Here is a 21327-nt window from a genome sequence, read left to right on the forward strand (position 1 = left end):
TGTCAATGGACATCTAGGTTCTTTCCATAGTTTGGCTATGGTGGACTTTGCTGCTATAAACATTCGGGATCACTACATTTGTGTAGATACATATTTCTAATTGAGTAAGACAACTTAGTGGAGAGTAAGACAAGAACATTTATATTAAAGAATATCTGTACTAGCAAAGAATGCTTCTGGACATACATAGGTCACATACTGTCAGTACTGCTTGAGAAATAAGCAAGCTGGTAAATACTATACTGAGAATATGAGTCCCATGTTTACAGCGATGCTTCTTAAGATTTTAAGCAACATGTATCAGGTAAATGTTTTTGTCCTTTTATTTCTCTCTTTTAAGAATTTTTTTTAAGATTTTTATTTATTCATTTAACAGAGAGGGAGAGTACAGGCAGGGAGAGCAGCAGGCAGAGTGGGAGGGAGAAGCAAGCTCTCTGCTGAGCCAGGAGCCACATGTGGGACTCGATCCCAGGACCCTGGGATCATGACCTGAGCTGAAAGCAGTCGCTTAACAAACTGAGCCACCCAGGCATCCCTTATTTCTCTATTATAAAGTCTCCATAAAAAGAATTCCTTTAAAATTCTTTTAATTGGATGTAAATTTTACATCCAGCCCAAGTACATCTTGTTTTCTTTCAGTTGCTCAGGAACATTTAAGTGTCAGTGTGGTGCACCTATGGGGTTGGATGTGAAGACCATAGGGTGAACACACAAGGTTGAGTGTGGCTGGGGGTGGGAGGGTGAGGGGCAATGACCAAAAGGTGCCTTAGAGGAGTAAGCCACAGTACAGCTGGCGAGAAGCCTGCGTCTTAACTACAGGTTTACAATAACATGTGATGAGCACAATAAAAGGGACACGTAGGAAGGACCACGGGAGCACCACAGACCTTGCCAAAGGGGCCAGGGGGCATTCAGCAAAAAAAGACACGAACTACATCTTTGGAAGTCAGAATTTAGTCCCCTAAAGACACAAAATTCTTTCCCAAGTAGAATGTTGGCTAAAGCTATTTCCCATAATCACTCTAATTAAAATGATCCATCTAAACTTGCCATTACATCACCTCACTGTCTCCTCACAGACAATTGCTTCGGATTGCTGAGCTGTGACTGTGCGTTCCAAGGGCATTCTGTATGGCAACTGAAGAAAGCGTGGGAAGTGAGGACAGTGTGCCTCCCTCAGGGATGTGGCTGTCACCTGGCAGGCCCCTTCCAGGCACGTTACCCTTGGCTCCTCCTATAGCATGGGAGAGTCTTTCTTTTTAGGATTTGGGGGCTCGACAGGTTTGGAAGGATTCGGGAAAGGGAGGCTTCCTTGAGTTCTACTGCCGGGCGAAGACAGGAAATTGAGCAAGTCAAATGGCAGAGGCAAAACCACGGTGGAAGGTTTGTCCGTGGACAGGGACTGGAGGGTGTGGAGGTACCGCAGCTGAACAGCGGCCGGAGTGCCTGCCAGGATCTCCGCTGCCCGTCTCAGGGACTCAGACGCGGCCTTCTCTCCTTCCGCAGCGATCACCTGGGGAGCAGATGCGAAGAGAAGCTGAGTGGTCTTTTTCCTTTTTATGGCTTCAAGGTTTTCCTCGCTGTTCAGTGTTCCTCGGCCAACGAGCACCCGCGTCCACCAGGCTCCAGGCGCGGTGAAGCACATGGCAGACGGCCTCCTCTCCCAAGGATCCTGATCTAGGGGGGGATCAGTGGCACTCTTCGTTCTAATTTAAGGCCGAATTTGTCAAGGGCCCTGACAAGTGTAGTGATGTGTTAGGGGAGTCATTAATTATGCCCTCTGGGCCTTGAAGAATGAGTAGGAGTTCGCCATACTGAGAAGTTGGCCAGCATTCTAGGTGAGGACGTGGCAAAATGAATGAGTGAACGTTTCAGAAGAAAAAGCACGAAGTTCACCACCCAAATGCCACCTTAACGTGGACAAAGAGACTAGACTCAGATCTAGAAGCAACTCTGCCCAGAGGACTACTGTCTTCCCCTTCTTCACTCCCGGGATCCTGAGCTCCACTGTGGTGGGCTGCTGCTTCACCTGCTTTCTGTTCTTTAGGAGCAGTCTGTCTCCCCTTCAGTCCGTCCTCATTTGCCTTTCCCCCCACCCCCACCTCCATCCCTAGGAGCTGCCGGCGGCCACAGCTGTGCGGCCCGCGGGCAGGCCTGACTAGAGGCTGGGCCTGGCGGCACCTTCTCTCGGCTCCGGCATCGAGGGAACCGGGCCTCATCGCGGTCGTCCCTGCACAGCCTGCACTGAGCTAGGGAGGCGCGTCTTTGACATTAACTCATTAACACAGAGGGGCCAGGTGGCTGATACTACTAGGGAAAGAGGCCTTTGTGAGAGAAGAGGGATGGAGGATGGGAGAGGCCCTTCAGGAGAGCGAGTGAAGGCAAGACTCGAGGAGGAAGAGCAGCTCACTGTTACCAGGGGCTTCAGGGAGCGGGCGTCGTGGAGGAGGCCATGTGGCGTTAGGTGGCTGTGAACACGCTTTGAGGAAATTAGTAGGGTGGGGTGGGGGGGGCACGAGCTCGGGGATGAGCCGGGGGTGAGGAAGCTGCAGGCCACGCGCCTGGCCTCGGTGGGAGGCCGCCCGCTCCGCGCCGGCTCACCCGCACTTTGGCCTGTCTCTGCGCTTCGGCCTCCACGGCCAGGGAGTGCTGGAGCCCCGCCGGCAGCCGGACGTCCTTGCTGGAAAGGAAAGAGGGCGGGCAGGTGCGTGAGCCGCGCGGCTGTGAGCTGCCAGGGCTTCAGCCGGGCGGCCGGCGTCTCTGCTGGTACTTAGGATGCACATGCCATCTAAGAGGGTGGCCGCCCCTAGGCCTCTAAGGTCAATGGTGGGCAGAAAAGGGCCGCTCGAAAGTCAGGGCCTCAAAGGCAGACACTCATGGCCGGTGATGCTACGGTGGCAGCACTCGGGGTTGTCCGTGCAAGTAGAACACATTCTTTTGTTGATGGACGATTATGACTTTTCCCGCTTAAGGTTTAATCTAAACCCCAGCTATTAAATTTGAACGATGAAAAACAGCTTTGATGGGGTGCCTGCGTGGCTCAATCGGTTAAGCGTCTACCTTTGGCTCAGGTCACGATCCTGGGATGGAGCCTCCCCCATCAAGCAGGGAGCCTGCTTCTCCCTCTCCTTCTTTCCCCCACTTGTGCTCTCTGGCTATCTCTCTCTCTCAAATAAATAAATACAATCTTAAAACAAAACAAAAAAAAAACAAAAGAAAAACAGCTTTAACAAGCTGGGAAGACATCTAATTTTCTAAAGGAATTGATTTTGAAAAGAGTAGAACTGACCACATAAGAGCAATACTTAATGTATTACATAAAAGATACAAAATTGTATTTTTACCCCATTTGCAACGATGAAAATGACACAGCTCGAAAACAACTGGCACTTCCATGGAAAGTTAAACATTGAGTTACCATATGAGCCAGTAATTCTGCTAGGTGTATATAGTGAAAACATGTTCCCACAAAAGCTTGCACATAAACGGTCGCTGCGGTATTCTTCGGAATAGTCCTAACATGGAAACAACCCAAATGCCCATCATAAGCAAGCAGGTGATCCGATGGGCTGTACCCACACAACGAATGGATAGTATTTGACTGTCAAAGGGAATGACATCCTGATTCCTGCTTCACCACGGATGAGCCTTGAAAACAACATCCCAAGTGAAAGCAACCAAACACAAAAGGCCATGTAATAGATGACCGCTTTTGTCGGAGACATCCAGGACAGGTGAGTGCACATTAGTGTCATCGGGCTAGGGGGCAGGGGAGCAATGAGGAGTCCCTGCTTGATGGGTGTGGGTTTTCTTTTGGGGGCGATGAAAATGTTCTGGAATTAGACAGTCGTGATGGTTACACTACTCAGTGAATACAATAAAAACAACCTGTTGTACTTTAAAATGGTTATAATGGTGAGTTTTTATGTTATATGAGTTTTATCTAAAAAAAATTGTTTTAAACCCATGGAGAGAAGTATCATGAAAGTAACTTGCCTAAATGTTACGGAGGTTGTGTAATGAATGTGAGTACTAGGTAAATTTTTTTGTCTCAATTTATGCCAATGTGGCTATAGTGCTAAACTCATTGAAAATAATTTTAAAAATTATTTTAAAATAAAACCAGAATATTTCCCTTTATCACATTGCTTTTCTTGCTTAATTTCCTACCCACATTTCTGTTCTCTCCACTTTGATTCCCCAAATACAGGTCACTGCATCCAAGGCCACCTGTGGAGGGAAGAGTTGAGATGTCAGTGAGAACCTCCAGGCGAGGAGAGCACCCCTGTGCCCTCACGGCCATTGTTCTGAACTGAGAAAGTACATTTCCTTTGAAGAGACATTCGTCTCCTATTTTGTTTTAACCTTACAGTGTCTTGAAAAAAGTTGCTTAAATTGGGGCGCCTGGGTGGCTCATGTCATTAAGCACCTGTCTCTTGATTTCGGCTCAGGTCGTGATCTCAGGGTTGTGAAATCAAGCCCCACATTGGGCTCCGTGCTGAGTGTGGAGTGCGCTTGAGATTCTCTCTCTTTCTCTCTCTCCCTTTGCCCCTCTCCCCACGTTCACTCTCTCTCTTTAAAAAATAAACTTGCTTAACTGCACGGTGCCGCTCAATAAATATTGGGGAATTAGAGATGGTGTGGTAGGCTAAATAATGGCTCCCAATCCATGTCCTAATCTCTGGAACCTATAAATGTTACCCCAGAAGAGACCTTGAAGATGGGATTAAGTTAAAGGATCTTAAAATGGGGGAGATTATCTAGGATCTTCCCGGTGGGGCCCAAATGCAGTCACAAGTGTCCTTTTAAGGGGGAACAGAAGGAGATGTGACTATAGAAGAGGAGAAGGTAATGTGATTCTGGGGGCAGAATTTGTTGCGATAGGAAGGAAGGGGCCAGGAAGCTGGGGAAACGGGCGGCCGCTAGAAACTGGAAAAGGCAAGGAAATGAATTCTCCTCTTGGAAACTCCAGAAGGACGCAGCCCTGTTGCCATCTTGACTTTGGCCCCAGTAAGACTGCTTTTGGACTCCTGGCCTTCAAAACCATAAGAGATTAAACTGGCATCATTGTAAGTCACCAAATGTGTGGTAATTTGTTACAGAAGCAATGGGAAACCAATACACATGGTGAACTTGTTAAATCTGTTTTAAGATGCACTTATTAGAGAACCAGAGTCTAGGCTCTCCCAAATGGTCTCATTTAGAGGTGCTTCCTTCCTGCTGCTGGCACCCGTTTGCCCCACTTCCCTGTCCCAGAAGACAGAAGACAACGAACTTGGGCTCTGGAAAGGAGGGGCAGGGCATGGTGCACCCAATGGGGGCCCATACTCTTTTCCGATTCACTCGTTTCTGAGGATTTCTGGGGCTAGACAGCTAGCTAATGACTAATCTGGTGGGTGGTGATGAGAGGGAGTGTTGAAAAGACCCCACGAGGGGCACCTGGGTGGCTCAGTGGGTTAAAGCCTCTGCCTTCGGCTCAGGTCGTGATCCCAGGGTCCTGGGATCGAGCCCCGCATCAGGCTCTCTGCTTGGCGGGGAGCCTGCTTCCCCCTCTCTCTCTGCCTGCCTCTCTGCCTCTTGTAATCTGTCTGACTTGTGATCTCTGTCTGTGAAATAAAATAAATTAAAAAAAAAAAAAAAAAGAAAAGACCTCACAAAAGCGGTGGCATCTTAAAAGACAAATAGGATTTTGCCTGTGGGGGAAAGGGAAGCATTCCTTGCAGAGGCACCGGGGAGCAGGAAGTGCTGAAGGCCAGAGAAACGCTGCAGGAGTGTGGGGTGGGGGTGGGGGTTGGAGGGTTAGAACATGGTGGGGGGTAAGGGGAGATGGCAAGGGATGGGGCTACAACAGCTGGCTCATTTGTTCACTCATCAGGAGAACATTGTCTGACTGCTGTGTGACAAGCCCTGTGCCGGGTGCTGAGAACAAAGAGGTGGATAAAATATGACCCTGCCATTGTGGAGTCCACAATCTGGGAAGACACATGTGGACATACATAAATTATAATCCAGTGTAACAAAGGCAAGCTTGGGTGCCCAGCCTCTGGACCTTGTCTTGCATCCTTTAGAAGGAGTGATGGACAGGAAGAGAGGCTGAGGGGCCAAGGGGAAGTGCACGCAGGTGGGATGAGGGCAGAACCAGTGGCAATGACTTTCAACTTCTCACTCAGCTGTCAGCTCCTTGAAGGATGGCACCTTCAGCAGTGAATGCCTGCCAGATGCTTCCATTGCATGCGCATCAATAAATGACCAGTGAAGAAATGAATAAAAGAGAAAGAGGTATTTCAACATATTCAATGACAAATGTATCGAAGTACCTTTATATCTTGGGCAATGCTCTTCCTCTCTAGAAGAATTTCAGTGAGGGTTCGATGTGCTAGGAGACGTTTCATGGTGGTCTGCACAAGAAATTGGACTGCTCTGGGCACGTGAGCAAGACTGCTTAGGAGGAGAGAGGCATTTTCCATTCGGTAGTAGCAGATGGCATCTATCTCCATTATAAACATGTCTTTGGTCACAACCTGGGCAGAAAAAAAGAGTTTGGAGAATAGGCCCTATGTAGGTCTCTTTTCCCAGGTGAGGATAGTGAAGCTAAATGTGTTCAAAGGAAATTTTCTCAGTAAGATTACGGGGGCGGGGGGAGTCTTTGGCCCACCCTTTTATTCAAAATAGATGTGTTTTTGGAGATTATGGAGTTTTTATGAAATATACTAAACAACTCACTATTTAAAGGAATCCTGTTGTAAATAGTTTTGAAATTTTATTTATTTTTATTAATATATAAAGTATTATTTGCTTCAGGGGTATAGGTCTGTGAATCATCAGTCTTACACAATTCACAGCACATACCCTCCCCAACGTCCATCACCCAGCCACCCCCCACTCCAGCAACTCTCAGTTTGTTTCCTATGATTAAGAGTCTCTTATGGTAGGGGTGCCTGGGTGCCTCAGTCATTTAGTGTCTGCCTTCAGCTCAGGTCATGATCTCAGGGTCCTGGGATCGAGCCCCATATCTGCCTCCCTGCTCTGCAGGAAGCCTGCTTTTCCCTCTCTCTCTACAGCTCCCCCTGCTTGTGTTCCCTCTCTCGCTATGTCTTTCTCTGTCAAATAAATAAAAATCTTTAAATTAAAAAAAAAAAAGAGTCTCTTATGGTTTGTTTCCCTCTCTGGTTTCATCTTGTTTTATTTTTCCCATCCTTCCTCTATGCTCCTTTGTTTTTTTCCTCAGATTCCACATATGAGTGAAATCATATGATGATTGTCTTTCACTGATTGACTTATTTCACTTAGCATAATCCCCTCTAGTTCCATCCATGTCATTGCAAAGGGCAAGATTTCAGTTTTTGATGGTTGCATTGTGTATATATACACACACACACACACACACACACACACACACACACACATACTTATCACATCTTCTTTATCCATTTATCTGTCATTGGACATCTGGGCTCTTTCCACAGTTTGGCTATGGTGGACATTCGGGCGCAGGTGCCCTTTGGATCACTACATTTGTATCTTCGGGGTAAATACCCAGTAGTGCAATTGCTGGATTACAGGGTAGCTCTTTTTTCAACTTTTTGAGGAACCTCCATACTGTTTTCCAGAGTGGCTGCACCAGCCTGCATTCCCACCAACAACGTAGGAGGGTTCCCCTTTCTCTGCACCCTCGCCAGCATCTGTCATTTCTTGACTTGTTAATTTTAGCCATTCTGACTGGTGTGAGGTGGTATCTCATTGTGGTTTTGATTTGGATTTCCCTGATGCCAAGTGATGTGGAGCACTTTTTCATGTGTCTGTTGGCCATTTGGATGTCTTTGCAGAAATGTCTCTTCATGTCTTCTGTCCATTTCTTGATTGGATTATTTGTTCTTTGGGTGTTGAGTTTGATAAGTTCTTTATAGATTTTGGATACTAGCCCTTTATCTGATATGTCATTTGCAAATATTTTCTCCCATTCTGTTGGTTGTCTTTTGGTTTTGTTGACTTTTTCCCTTGCTGCGCAAAAGCTTTTGATCTTGATGAAGTCCCAATAGTTCATTTTTGCCCTTGCTTCCGTTGCCTTTGGCAATGTTTCTAGGAAGAAGTTGCTGTGGCTGAGGTCGAAGAGGCCTGTGTTCTCCTTAAGGGTTTTGAAAGATTCCTATCTCACATTAGGTCTTTCACCTATTTTGAGTTTATTTTTGTGTGTGGTGTAAGGAATGGTCCAGTTTCATTCCTCTGTATGTGTTTGTCCAATTTTCCCAACACCATTTGTCGAAGAGACTGTCTTTTTTCCATCAGACATTCTTTCTTGCTTTGTTGAAGATGAGTTGACTGTAGAGTTGAGGGTCCATTTCTGGGTTCTCTATTCTGTCCCACTGATCTATGTGTCTGTTTTTGTGCCAGTACCATATCGTCATGATTACAGCTTTGTAATAGAGCTTGAAGTCCAGAATTGTGATGCCACCAGCTTTTCTTTTTTTTTTTTTTTAAGATTTTATTTACTTATTTGACAGAGAGAGAGAGTGATAGAAGAAAAACAAGCATGGCGAGTGGGAGAGGGAGAAGGAGAAGTTCCCTGCTTCCCACTGAGCAGGGAACTGGGTGCAGGGCTTGATCCCAGGACTCTGGGATCATAACCCGAGCCCAAAGGCAGAAGCTTAACGACTGAGCTGACCAGGCACCCCTGCTTTTCTTTTTCAACATTCCCCTGGCTATTTAGGGTCTTTTCTGGTTCCATATTAATTTTAGGATTATTTGTTCCAGCTCAGTGAAAAAAGCTGATGGTATTTTGATATGGATTGCATTCAATGTGTAGATTGCTTTAGGTAGCATAGACATTTTCATAATATTTGTTCTTCCAACCCATGAGCATGGAACGTTTTTCCATTTCTTTGTGTCTTCCTCAATATCTTTCATGTGTATTCTATAGTTTTCTGAATACAGATTCTTTGCCTCTTTGGTTAGATTCATTCCTAGTTATCTTACGGTTTTGAGTACAATCATAAATGGGACCAACTCCTTAATTTCTCTTTCTTCTGTCTTGTTGTTGGTGTATAGAAATGCAACTGATTTCTGTGCATCGATTTTGTATCTTGCCACTTTACTGAATTCCTGTATGAGTTCCAGCAGTGTTGGGTTTTCCACATAATGTAAGTATCAGGAATAATTTTTCTTTTTTTTTTTTTTTTAAGATTTTATCCATTTATTTGACAGACAGAGATCACAAGTAGGCAGAGACACAGGTGCGGGGGGGGCGGGGGAAGCAGGCTCCCCGCTGAGCAGAGAGCCTGACATGGGGCTTGATCCCAGGACCCTGAGATCATGACCTGAGCTGAAGGCAGAGGCTTTAACCCACTGAGCCACCCAGGTGCCCCAGGAATAATTTTTCTTAGATGAAAGCATTCAGTTAATTGTTTTAACCTGATGCCAAAAAAAAAAAAAAGTGCTAAAAGGAAAGCACGTTCTAGGAAACAAGTGCTCTGATATGTTGTTTGTTGAGTATATACTAGGTGGCAGACGGGTGCTACACACCCAGAGCCCAAAAAGCTGCTCCTTCTCAGTATTTCCATTTTTAGACACTTATTACAAGGACATAGTTTAAGGATTTAGCTGCAAGGATGTCATTCATAGTGTTGTTTATTATAATGAAAAATTAAAAATTAAAAATAAATTAATATTCACAATAGGGAATTGTGAATTGTGGTACATCCATACAATGAAATGGTACGTGTCCATTTAAAACAAAGGGCGCCTGGGTAGCTCAGTGTGAAGAGCATGAGACTCTTGATCTTGAGGTTGTGAGTTCAAGCCTCACGCTGGGTCTAGATATTACTTAAAAATAAAATCTTGAAGAAAATAAGACAAAGGGGTAGAAACATAGTTTGAAAACATGATCCAACAGAGTGTTGAGTGGAAAAAGGCATGTTATAAAGTAGTATATGTATACCTGTCTGTAAATACAGCCACAGACATAGTAAAATTTGAAAGGATACACTCCAATAAAAGGGGAACTTAGCTTAGCCAAGCTGACACATAAAATTAACCATCACAAAGTCCTTTGCCCATTTTTAAGTGAGTTGTTTGCTTTCTTGTTGATTTGTAAGATTTCTTTATATATTCTGGGTATTAAACCTTATCAGAAGCATTATTTGCAAATATTTTCTTCCACCCCAAAGGTTACCTGTTCATTCATTTGATCGTGTCCTTTGATACACAGGAGTTTTTAATTTTGATATAGCCCATATCTCTACTTTTCTACTTTTGAGCTTAAATAGTCATTTTGCCTTGGACCAGAATTGGTAGCTCAGCCATATGAAATGTAGAGAGAAAGCAAAATCCATCATTTGACTTACCTCATGAAAGGGTATCTCCAAAGTTTGGAGACGAAGGTCAACCTTGTGATAGGTATCCAGGCAGGGCAAAAAGAAGAAAAGGCCTAGAAGAGGGGGGCGGGGAGATTGACAGGTGAATGGTTAGTATGGAGATTGTTTGGGCTTTACCTCCTCGAGGTCAGTTTGCATATTGCATTGCTTTCCTTAGCCTCCAACTACAGACCGATTGGGTAATCCCTCTCTACCCCTATAGTGAGTTTGTGGTTGCTAAAGTTACCACATAATTTTTTTCTCAATCTAGGACACTTTTGAGGGTGAAAGGAGAGCATTGTTACAACTTACTCTAGGATAACAGATATAAACAGGGATTAACCTCAACAAAATGGGCTGTATGGTCTCCTTGGTCATGGTGCTGACCCCTCCAGATCTTGCGTAACATGGCTGTCTTCTTCACGAGATTTAACTCTCTAACAAGAGAGTCTTATGAACATCTATTAGTCTTAGTGCTTGACTTAGTACCTTTAAGGGGCTCTGTCAAATTATTCTTGAATCCATGCATGTACCATTATGAAGAACTTTAGAGCCGGCAAACTCCGGAGCCCAGGACCTCTCAGAGGAGACCAGCTACTAGCCCTTTCTAGCTGCAGTAAAGAAGGATGCTGAAAACTAGAACCAGAACAAATGCTCCCTGTCCTAGACCACAGGCTCTGGTTCTACTTTTGTGTGGATCCATCTGCTTGTTCTGAATTGTCAAACTCGGATTTGTGTCTTCTAGTCTAGTCTAGTCTCTATTCTCTACTTGTTTCTATAGAGCTGGCTTGGCTCTTGGATGCTTTCTAATATATGCACCTGGGACTTCACTCCTTCCCATGCCTTTCTGGCTGGCTGGGATCTGCAAACCCCAACTACTAGACTTTGTGGACTAACTATACTTCTGTCTGTGCTTGGATCTCTGGACATCAGCTCTGCTAGACTTTAAGGTCCTAGAGATCAGAAACCACATCTCATGTATCCATCTTCGCCTCCCAGGCAGTTAGACATTGTCTAAACCACAGGAAGTGCTCAGTCTATATTTTCTAAATTCCACGAACTGAAGGCCAATTTGTCACTCAGATGCTGGACTTTGCCTATCTCTGGTTTGTTCTGACCGCCCCCCCCCCCCCGATTCTGAACTAGCTCACAGCACTCTAACCAAAACATGTTCTGCTCAAACCAGTGCCCAGCCATGGGGTTTAGGCCTACTTGCTACTCCAGCTAGCCCGGCCCCAGCACTTGACTCTCTATGCCCATCCTCTCTCTTGGCCATTGTGATGGGATAGTAATGCTTGCTGAAGACTCTTTCATAACCTGTGTTACAAGTAACAGAGTAGTCAATGCAGATATCACGAACCAGGTTACTTTATATAATCTGAGGTCCATATTACAAATATGCACGGACTGGAAAAACTGGCAAGTCTATGGCAGGGGTAGAAGGGTGTTTCATACCAGGACCTTTGGCTCTTCCAGGGAGCAGATGTCCCAGTCGGAATATTAATACTCTCTCATACTCCTGTGCAACCTAAAGGGAAAAATAATACTTTTGAAACACTCCAAGAAAGAAAAAGTCTTCAAAAGGCCTTGGCACATGAGAATGATCCTAGATATCAGAAAACTAGTTTTGAGAACTAAGGAAAAATTTCTATTAACATTTACACTTCCAGAATGTACACTTAGTAAAGGTAGAACTTCAGAAACCAGTGCAAGTATCTTGGCCTTGTTAATTTTTGAGCCCATGAACAGAATTTTGATTAAAGAGTCATGATGATCTAAAAAATAATGCTTCTATGATGTCCAACATACAGAAATCAAGAAAATCACAGTGTGTTTAATCTTGTAGTTTGCTGTAACTTCTCCATTATTAGCTTTTATAATGATCCCACATTTGCTATTTAATGGAAAGAGAGAGTATATTTTAATACCTCTTGTGATACTTGTTTCAAACTGCAATTTCTTCTGAGGTTGATTCACAATGATTCAACTAGATCTCGATTTGCCAATTGCCATTGGTGATCGTGTCTGGAAAAATGAAGTGTGCCCTGAAAATGTGTAGCTATTTTTAAATGACACAAAGGGAGATTCTCTTTGTGTAGAAATGTCTGTACGTTAGAAGAGAAACAGGGAAGTTAACACACACTACTTCAAAAATAAACTTCATTTTTTCTGGCCCGGTATCAAAATCTGGGTTCTACTGCTTGCTTATCATTAGTTTATTTGGTCTGTTGATTTGTATATGTACCCCACCTGTGAACTCTTGTTGAATGAACAAATGAATTATTTGTGACTGTAGACATGCTTTCCTTCTTCATCCTTCCTCCACTTTGGAAAGCTCCACTGAATAATAATTAGTCAAATATGAAAATGCAGTAAAGAGACAGAAAGTAACACATTTTGAAGTGTGATTCCTAGGAGGAAGAGCTCCCCCCCCCGCCCCCTGCCACTAAAGTCCCTTGGGACACGGCTTGTTGATCCTTCTGAGGTTGACAAGTTCTGTACCTGAATCCTGCCTTTCTTGTTGAAACAATGAATGAGAAGGAATGCCTACCTAGATGTGGTCCCTAGAGCAGGCCCCAGGCATCTCCGATTTCCTGGTTCCCCAGCATTACTTGTTTCTTTTCTGCTTTTACTGGAAGAAACAAATTCTTCCTAGAGATGCAGAGGAGACTTACTCCTTTGAGACCTTGCTCAAATGTTACACATCATTCTGCTTTTGTATCCTCTACCTAATTGACTTTTAGGGTCTACCATTTTTCCCCCCTAAAGGTTTATTTAATTATTTTAGAGAGGGAGAGTGTGTGCACATGTGCATGTACAGGCAGGGGCCAAGGGAGAGGGAGAGAGAATCCTTAAGCAGGTTCCCTGCTGAACACCGAGCCCAATCTGGGCTTGATCCCAGGACCCTGAGATCATGGCCTGAGCCAAAATCAAGGGTTGAATGCTTAACCCACTGAATCGCCCCAGGCACCCCAGACTAAATGGAATTGAAAACACACACACAAAAATGTGCTGGTGATAAAGAGGGACACTGTATAACAATAAAAGGGTCAGTGTGTTGGGAAAGTATAACAATGATAAACATATATGTACCTAAAAATAGAGATCTAAAATACAAGAATCAAAAATCAAAAGAACTAAAGGGAGAAATAGACAATTCAAGCAACAATAATAATTGGAAATTTTAATATTCCACTTTCAATCATGGAGAGAACAACTAGGCAGAAGATAAACAAGGAAATAAGACTTGAATAACAATATATACAAACTAGACCTAACAGATACCTACACACAACACCCAACGACAGCAAAATACACTTTCTTCTCAAGAACACATGAAACATTGGGGTGCCTCTGTGCGTGGTCGATTAAGCGTCTACCTTCAACTCAGGTCATGATACTAGAGTACCAGGACTGAGCCCTGTATTGGGTTCCCCACTCAGTGGGGAGTCTGCTTCTCCCTCTGACTCTCCCCTCTCTGGTGCCCTCTCTCTCACACTCTCACTCTCTCAAATATATAAGTAAAAATCTTCAAAAAAAAGGTAAAAAGAACACATGAAACATCTGTAGGATAGATCAAATGTTAGCCATAAAACAAACCTCAATAAATTTAAAGCTATTGAAATTACACAAAGTATGTTATCTGATTACAATGGAATGAAATTGGAAATCATTAACAAGGAAATTTGGGGAATTCACAAATATATAAAAACTGAATGACACACTCTAAAATAACAAATGGATCGGGGCACCTGGGTGGCTCAGTGGGTTAAAGCCTCTGCCTTCAGCTCAGGTCATGATCTCAGGGTCCTGGGATCAAGCCCCACATTGGGCTCTCTGCTCAGCGGGGAGCCTGCTTCCTTCTCTCTCTCTTTCTGCCTGCCTCTCCGCCTACTTGTGATCTCTGTCAAATAAATAAATAAAATCTTAAAAAAAATAAACTAACCAATGGATCAAAGAAGAAATCAAAAGAGAAATTAGAAAATATTTTGAGTTGAATGAAAACAAAAACTTAGATACCTAAACATGAGGGATGCAACTAAAGCAGTGCTTAAGAGGAAAATTTATAGCATAGATGCCTATGATAAAAGACAAAAAATATCTCAAAATAAAACCCCAGTTGTCTACCATAAGACACTGGAAATAGAAGAGCAAACTAACTCTAAAGCAAACAGAAAGAAGAAATTAATGAAGATTAGAGTGGAAATAAATGAAATAGAAAATAGAAAAACAATAGAAAAACCAACCAGAAGTTGGTTCTTTGAAAAGATCAACAAAATTGACAAATATTTAGCTAACTGGACCAGGGAGAAAAAAAGAAGACTCAGATTTCCAAAATCAGGAATGAAAAAAGGAATTACAGGGACATCACTACTGTCCTTACAGGGGGAAAAAAAAAAAAGGATGATAAAAGAAAATACTATGAACAACTATATGCCTAAATTATATATAACTTAGGTGAAATGGACAAATCCCAGTATAGATGCAAGTACTAAACTGACCTGAGGAAAAAACTGAAAAGACCCAGACGTAAAAGACTGATTAGCAGTTTTGAAATTTCCCACAGAGAAAAGTCCAAGACCAGATGGTTTCACTGGTAAATTGTGCCAAACATTTAACAAGCAAGTAATACCAGTTCTTCACAAATTCAGAAAGAGAAGAGCAGAGAAATCCATCCAACTGCTTCTCTGAGGCCAGTATTTCCCTGATGCCAAAACAAGAGATCGACATCACAAGGAAAGTACAGACCAATATGTCTTATGAATATAGATGTAAAACCCTCCACAAACTACCAGCTGCCTGAATCTGGGAACATAAAAAGAGGATTAGACACCATAACCAAGTGCGATTTATAACTAGGAACACACAGTTGGTTTAACATCCAAAATTCAATGAATGTGATACACCATCTCGATAGAATAAAGGGCAAATGGCACGTGATTATCTCAATGGATGCAGAAAAGACACTGGACAAAATCCAACACCCTTCTGTGAAGAAGGATGGCTGGGGGGTGGGATGGGCGCTGGGGGCAGAGGAAGAAGGGCGGGGGGGATGGGGAGGGGCGTGCATGAGAAGTGCCATCAGCAATGGTCCCAGCGGCACCTGTAGCCTTCCAGTCAAGGACTTGCTCTTCCCCGGCAGCTCCAGCCAATGACAGCAATGGCAGGGGTACTCGGGCATGGCCATTTCTGCCCATCACGGAACTCCTCTTTGAAGCAGACTTTGCTCTGGAGTTCCCCCTCAGGCTGGCCAACACTACACCCCAGTCTGAGGCTCTTTCTGTCTCATCGTTCCTTCACTTCTCATGGCGCAGGTGTCAGACCTGCATCGTTGTGTGAAGGCTCTCTCTGCCTACCCTTACTCTCTCTTCCTTAATCTTTCACAGACAATGCCTCCCGATGACTCCCAGAGGAGTGGGGGTGAGGCCATCCCATGCAGAGCAGACAGCACGTACCAAGTCACAGAGGACTGGACCTGGGGTGAGAGGCACCAAGAAATTCCTTACTGGGCTCTCACGGAATCTTACCTTTATGCAGAACCAGATCGAAAAAGGGAAGGTCACAATGATGAAGAGCAGGGATGCGAGGACAAGGAGCCATTCACAGACCCCTAAACCTGAAGACTTGGTACCTTAAAAAAAAAAAAAAAAAAAAAAGGGAAACGAATACTTACACTGGAATGTTACCATATTCACTGACCAGTACTTGTTCGTCCAATTCTTGGTAGGAGGGTCAGAGCAATGTGTAGACATTGCTAGAAATTTAGAGGGAGCTGGGTATCAGTGGTCAGTTCACATGATGGGACATTGTCTGGGCAGGGCTCTGTGGGGCTGTGGAAGGTGGAACAGACTTCTGGAAAGGCCATAGTGGGGTACCTGGAAAAAGCACAGAATCTGGGCAGAAGGTCTGGTTCGAGTTCTGGCTCCACCATTTTCTGTCCAGTGAACTTAAGCAAAGCACATGACCTCTTCAAACCTGTTTCGCTGGGGTGCCTGGGTGGCTCGGTTAAATGTCTGCCTTCGGCTCAGGTCATGATCCCTGGGTCCTGGGATCAAGCTCTACATCAGGCTCCTTGCTCAGAGGGGAGTCTGCTTATCTGTCTCCCTCTGCCCCTGATTGTGTGCTGCTCTGTCTCACTCACTTTGTCTCTCAAATAAATAAATAAAATCTTAAACAAACAAACAAAAAAAAACCCAAAACCTGTTTCCCCATCTATACAGTGGGGATGTTAACTAGCTCATAATAACTATCTCATAACTCTCTCATGAGATAGTTTTTATAGCATTGATATAAATAGGAAATTTCATATTTACATGAAAATTACTGAAGTGGGGTGCCTGGGTTAAAAAAAAATCACTGGGGGCACCTGGGTGGCTCAGTGGTTTAAGCCTCTGCCTTCGGCTCAGGTCATGGTCTCAGGGTCCTGGGATCGAGCCCCGCGTCGGGCTCTCTGCTCAGCAGGAGCCTGCTTCCCCCTCTCTCTGTCTGCCTCTCTGCCTAGCTCTGATTTCTCTCTGTCAAATAAATAAAATAAAATAAAATAAAAAACACGAAAAAAAAAAATCACTGAAGTGTGCTTCAGTGTATCGGTATTGATTTTTTATTTAATTTAATTTATTTATTTGACAGAGAGATAGAGATCACAAGTAGGCAGAGCAGCAGGCAGAGAGAGGAAAGCAGGCTCTCTGATTCGGGGCTAGATCCCAGAACGCTGAGATCATGACCTGAGCGGAAGGCAGGGGCTTAACCTACTGAGCCACCCAGGTGCCCCTCCGGTATTGATTCTTATGTGATTCAAACCACATAGGTGCAGAGGCTCATCTTCCCAGAAATGACTTTCCCGTCTACTATCTGCCCCAAATGTCTCAAATTCCTCCGTTAGAGCCTCTTCTTTGGATTAGGGTGTGGATCTCCAGACAGTCTTTGAAAAATCATCCCTCTGGGGTAGTATCAGCCTTGTAGCATCTATAAATAAAAGTAATGAGAAACTGGACTGCAGAACTCCAGACTGTGTGAGTAATAAAGGAAAATGTTTCGGGAAAAGCTAATCTCAAGAACACATGCCTCCTGGGTTATTTACGTTGTATCCCCAAGGGCCTAGAATAGTGCCTGACCCAATAGAGGTGCTCGATAAATATTTGTTGACTTGTAAGGATGAAGGCGAAGTGGATAGAAAAAATTATTTCAATGTATTAGTTCTGGAAACCTGAAGAATTTTAATCTCCAGGTCCTGGGAAGCTGGCCAAAGGCATACTGTTTGTGAGTTTAAAAACATCATGGATGACCAGAAGTTGACTAAAGATTAGGAAAGTGTAAAGCCTATTTTCAAGGGATGGGGGGAAAAAAAGAGGAAAACTAGTTGGTAGCCTTGAATATTTGATTTCTGTGACTGCAAAATAATTGGAAAGGTCACCACCAAATCAATCACTTGCTACACAAGCATCAGCCCAAAACTGACATCAGCACTAAATGCTGCAGTATGGTAGTTCCTAAAGTGTGTCTCATGAAACACTAATCACTCAGGGTGCTCCACAAAACAAGAGTTCCCGGGACAAACAAGTTTAGGAAATCCTGTGTTCCCTGTCCTACTTCTAGAGCTCCCCTGTTGATATGCATATTAAGGCAGGAGAATCCCTGCAGTAAAGAAGCATTCTTAGCTTTGTTTAACCTAGGATTTCCCAAACAGTTGACCAGGCAGTGTTTTCTCCAAGGAAATTCATGTCCCATAAAATTTATTTCTCACACAATCTATTTTGGGAAATGCTGCTTTATCAACATCATGTTGGTTTTTTACAATATTCTTCCTTAAGGACAATAAGGGTGGTATTGCCATGTTTAATTAGTTTATAAACATATTTCAATTGCCAGTGGTGACTAAGGCAAATAAAAAGAAATAAATACACCTACGGACAAAATAGCGTTTTATAAGGGAAGAAAGTCCTCAAAATGCCTTCACATAGGAGTTAGAGATGTGAACAAAAAAACTGATATTTAATACCCCAAATCTAACTTAGAGCTTTACTCACAAAGTATTGTTCTCTTGGAATGAGTTCCTTGAATAGTCAGTTTGTTTGGTTTAAGTGAATAGTGAAATATTGAATGTTAAGGCAGAGAGAGTCTTAGGCCATAGTCTAAGAAGCTCCAACATTTTGGTAAGGTGAAGCTCTTTTCATCTCTCCCTAGTCTTTTTTTTTTTTTTTCTTCAAGATTTTATTTATTTGACAGAGATCACAAGTAGGCAGAGAGGCAGGCAGAGAGAGAGGAGGAAGCAGGCTCCCTGCTGAGCAGAGAGCCCGATGCGGGGCTGGAGGGGCTGGATCGCAGGACCCTGGGATCATGACCTGAGCTGAAGGCAGAGGCTTTAACCCACTGAGCCACCCAGGCGCCGCCATCTCTCCCAAGTCTTAAGGAGCCTGGCTGAGGGAGCATGGTGCTAGGTGAGCGGGGGGAGGGGCTGTTGCTCCTCTCCCTCCCAGAGGACCCCTGGAAGCCACAGAAACTTCCCAGACAAGGGCTCAGCAAGGCCACCTCATCCTCAATGGGACTTCTGGTCTATTGCTTAGGGTCTCGGGCTCCAGTCACTTTATAGCTGGACAGACTGTGGGAGGTCCGCAAGTGATATTCCTTGCCTGAGGCCACACAGCTGGTGGCAGTGCTAGGACCCTGAGGAGGAAGCAGGGGCAGCACCACGCAAGGAGGGGCGGGCTCTGGAATTCCCCTCCTCCCTGGCTTCCAGCTGTAGGTCTTAATTTCAAGGCACTTAATTTCCCCTCCTGTTTCCCTATCAGCGATGTGGGAACAATAATACTCAGTAAAACACCAAGTGTATGCCCGGCAGATACGAAAGGGCGGCTCCCTTCCTTGCTTACTCCAACCCATGTGGTCTGAAGCACATACCTACAAGACCTCTCACCTCAGCAATACTGCAGCATTGAACCTGACAAACCTTTAAAGACCCGAAGTTTCCGACGGATGGAAGGGCATCAGCTGGGCAAAACAGCATTAAAATGATCCATATAAACTGCACCAACTGCAGGAATCTTTGTCAAATCATACCTTTCAATGCTCCCACATATACTGCATTGCTGGTAACCAGGAAATGATGTTAAAATTTCCTAGCCCGCAGAAAGCAAAATAACACACGATTCCTTACCGACTTTCCGTTAGACCTCTGCCATTCTACACTAAAGGTGTAAAGCATTTTTTTTCTTCCATTTACTCTAAAAAAGATTGGAAACAGATGAATTTGCACCTAAGAGTTGCTCCACCCACAGAAGCCAAAAAGACATCTTTCCCCGTGAGTCCTTCCTTTGGTCTAACTTTCCTCTATTTTAGCTTGCAAGGATTCTGTTCACATTGGGTCTGTTCTTTGCTCCCAGCTCTGTGCAAAGTGCTTTGGGTGCCACATCTCCTTTTATCCTCACACCTGCCCTCCCAGGTAGGTACAGTTGTTATCCCTCTGGCATAGCTGGTGAAGGCCGCACCTCTGATCCCATGGCTAGCTAGCTGAGGTTTAAACTCAGGTCTAGCTCTTCTCCACTTGGCTCTGCTGCCAAATGATCACCCCGAAGAAAGCTTAAAATACTTTTGGGTAAGGGGCGCCTGGGTGGCTCAGAGGGTTAAAGCCTCTGCCTTCGGCTCAGGTCATGATCTCAGGGTCCTGGGATGGAGCCCCACATCGGGCTCTCTGCTCAGCGGGGAGCCTGCTTCCTCCTCTCTCTGCCTGCCTCTCTGCCTACTTGTGATCTCTGTCTGTCAAAAAAAATTTTTTAAATCTTAAAAAATAAAAAATACTTTTAGGTAAGACTGAGGGGTGGGGATGAGGGGGAAAGAAGAAGCTGTTCAGTGGCCCAGAACCATCAGTTCTTGAACGTCTGCACTTAAGAGTAGGTGCCCATATACTCTTCCTTGGCCACAACAACCCCTGCAAGATTCCTTTGCCAAAAGTGCTCCTTGGTCCCCAACATGGACCACTCTCCCTCCCACCGGTCATCCAAGGCTAGCCTCTGAGACCAACAGTATTTAGTTGATGTCATTTGTATTTCTTCTGATGTATTTGGGTCCCCATCACTGGGAAGGAGGATGGCGGGTCCTAACTCGGGCCTTTCATTTTCTGGGACTCTGAGCAGGTCCAGCAGGCTGCTCTGGCCTCGGTGGCTCTCGACCTGCCGCCCCTTGGGTACCACGCGGAAAGGCCACCCCATCTCCCGCATCTCCGACCTGCTATACCTTCCTCGGGCCGCTCGCTCTCCAGCAGCGCCACCACCTCGGTGCCCTCCTCACCGGAGCCCCGGACCTCATCCACGTCCACCACCGTGGCTGCGGGCGCGGGGGACTCCCCCCGGCTCCCCGCCTGCTCGCGCCCTGCGTCCCGGCGCCCACGGCCTCCACCGCCCCTTTCGGCCCTCGCCCTCTTGTTCTCCTTGTGGGGGGACCTGCCGCCTCTTCCGTGGGCCTCTCTGGAGGAGCTCCGAGCCCTCCTCTCCATCGCTGGGAGCCAGCCCGGGAGCGCTGTCGGGGCGGAGTGACCCGCAGCCACGACCCGGGAAGGTAATGACCGCGGGCGGGGCGCGGGGCGGGGCGCGGGACGGGGCGGGGGCTCTGCTCGCCAGGAGGCGGGACGGCGGGGTCCCACCGGTCCCCCGGTCTCGGGGGATCTCCCGCGACGCGTTTGCGTGAAGGCCGTGTGCCGCTTCGTGGTGTTTGAAGTGTTTGAACACGGGTTTCTACAGACGGCGATCTGAGCCGTGCGGCAGGTTCAGTGGTCTGAGCCACCCCCGAGGCCCGCAAACCGCCGAAGGGGCGGGGGGCTCCGCGCGGGGTTCGTGAACACGGGAGGGACTAGGGGATGTGGTCCTCGTGCAGCGCCAGACAGCTGGAGGGGAGAGAATAGGTCGACGAATTAAGTCTTTAAAGAAACGTTAGAAACTTCTCCCCAAGCGCCCCCTTGCTCTCCCGGAGGCTTCCCGAGGGCGCC

The 21327-nt window shown here is 45.4% G+C and overlaps 1 protein-coding gene across 2 annotated transcripts; it reads right to left on the reverse strand.

Moving 5' to 3' along the window:
• Positions 1-1234: 1234 nt before the first annotated feature.
• On the reverse strand, positions 1235-20838 carry NPHS2 (NPHS2 stomatin family member, podocin; the record flags this gene model as incomplete). 2 transcript variants are annotated; one of them, XM_080824784.1, is made up of 8 exons in its annotated part: positions 1235-1513; positions 2602-2680; positions 4175-4230; positions 6318-6521; positions 10341-10423; positions 11805-11877; positions 15878-15981; positions 20580-20838. In XM_080824784.1, the coding sequence occupies 8 exons, from the start codon at positions 20836-20838 to the stop codon at positions 1235-1237; spliced, it is 1137 nt and encodes a 378-aa protein (XP_080680910.1). The 2 variants fall into 2 exon arrangements, with proteins under 2 accessions (XP_080680910.1, XP_080680911.1); XM_080824785.1 differs by lacking the exon at positions 6318-6521.
• Between the last annotated feature and the right edge of the window lie 489 nt (positions 20839-21327).

This window comes from Martes martes (assembly GCF_963455335.1).
Source record: "Martes martes genome assembly, chromosome: 15".
Taxonomy (NCBI): domain Eukaryota; kingdom Metazoa; phylum Chordata; class Mammalia; order Carnivora; family Mustelidae; genus Martes; species Martes martes.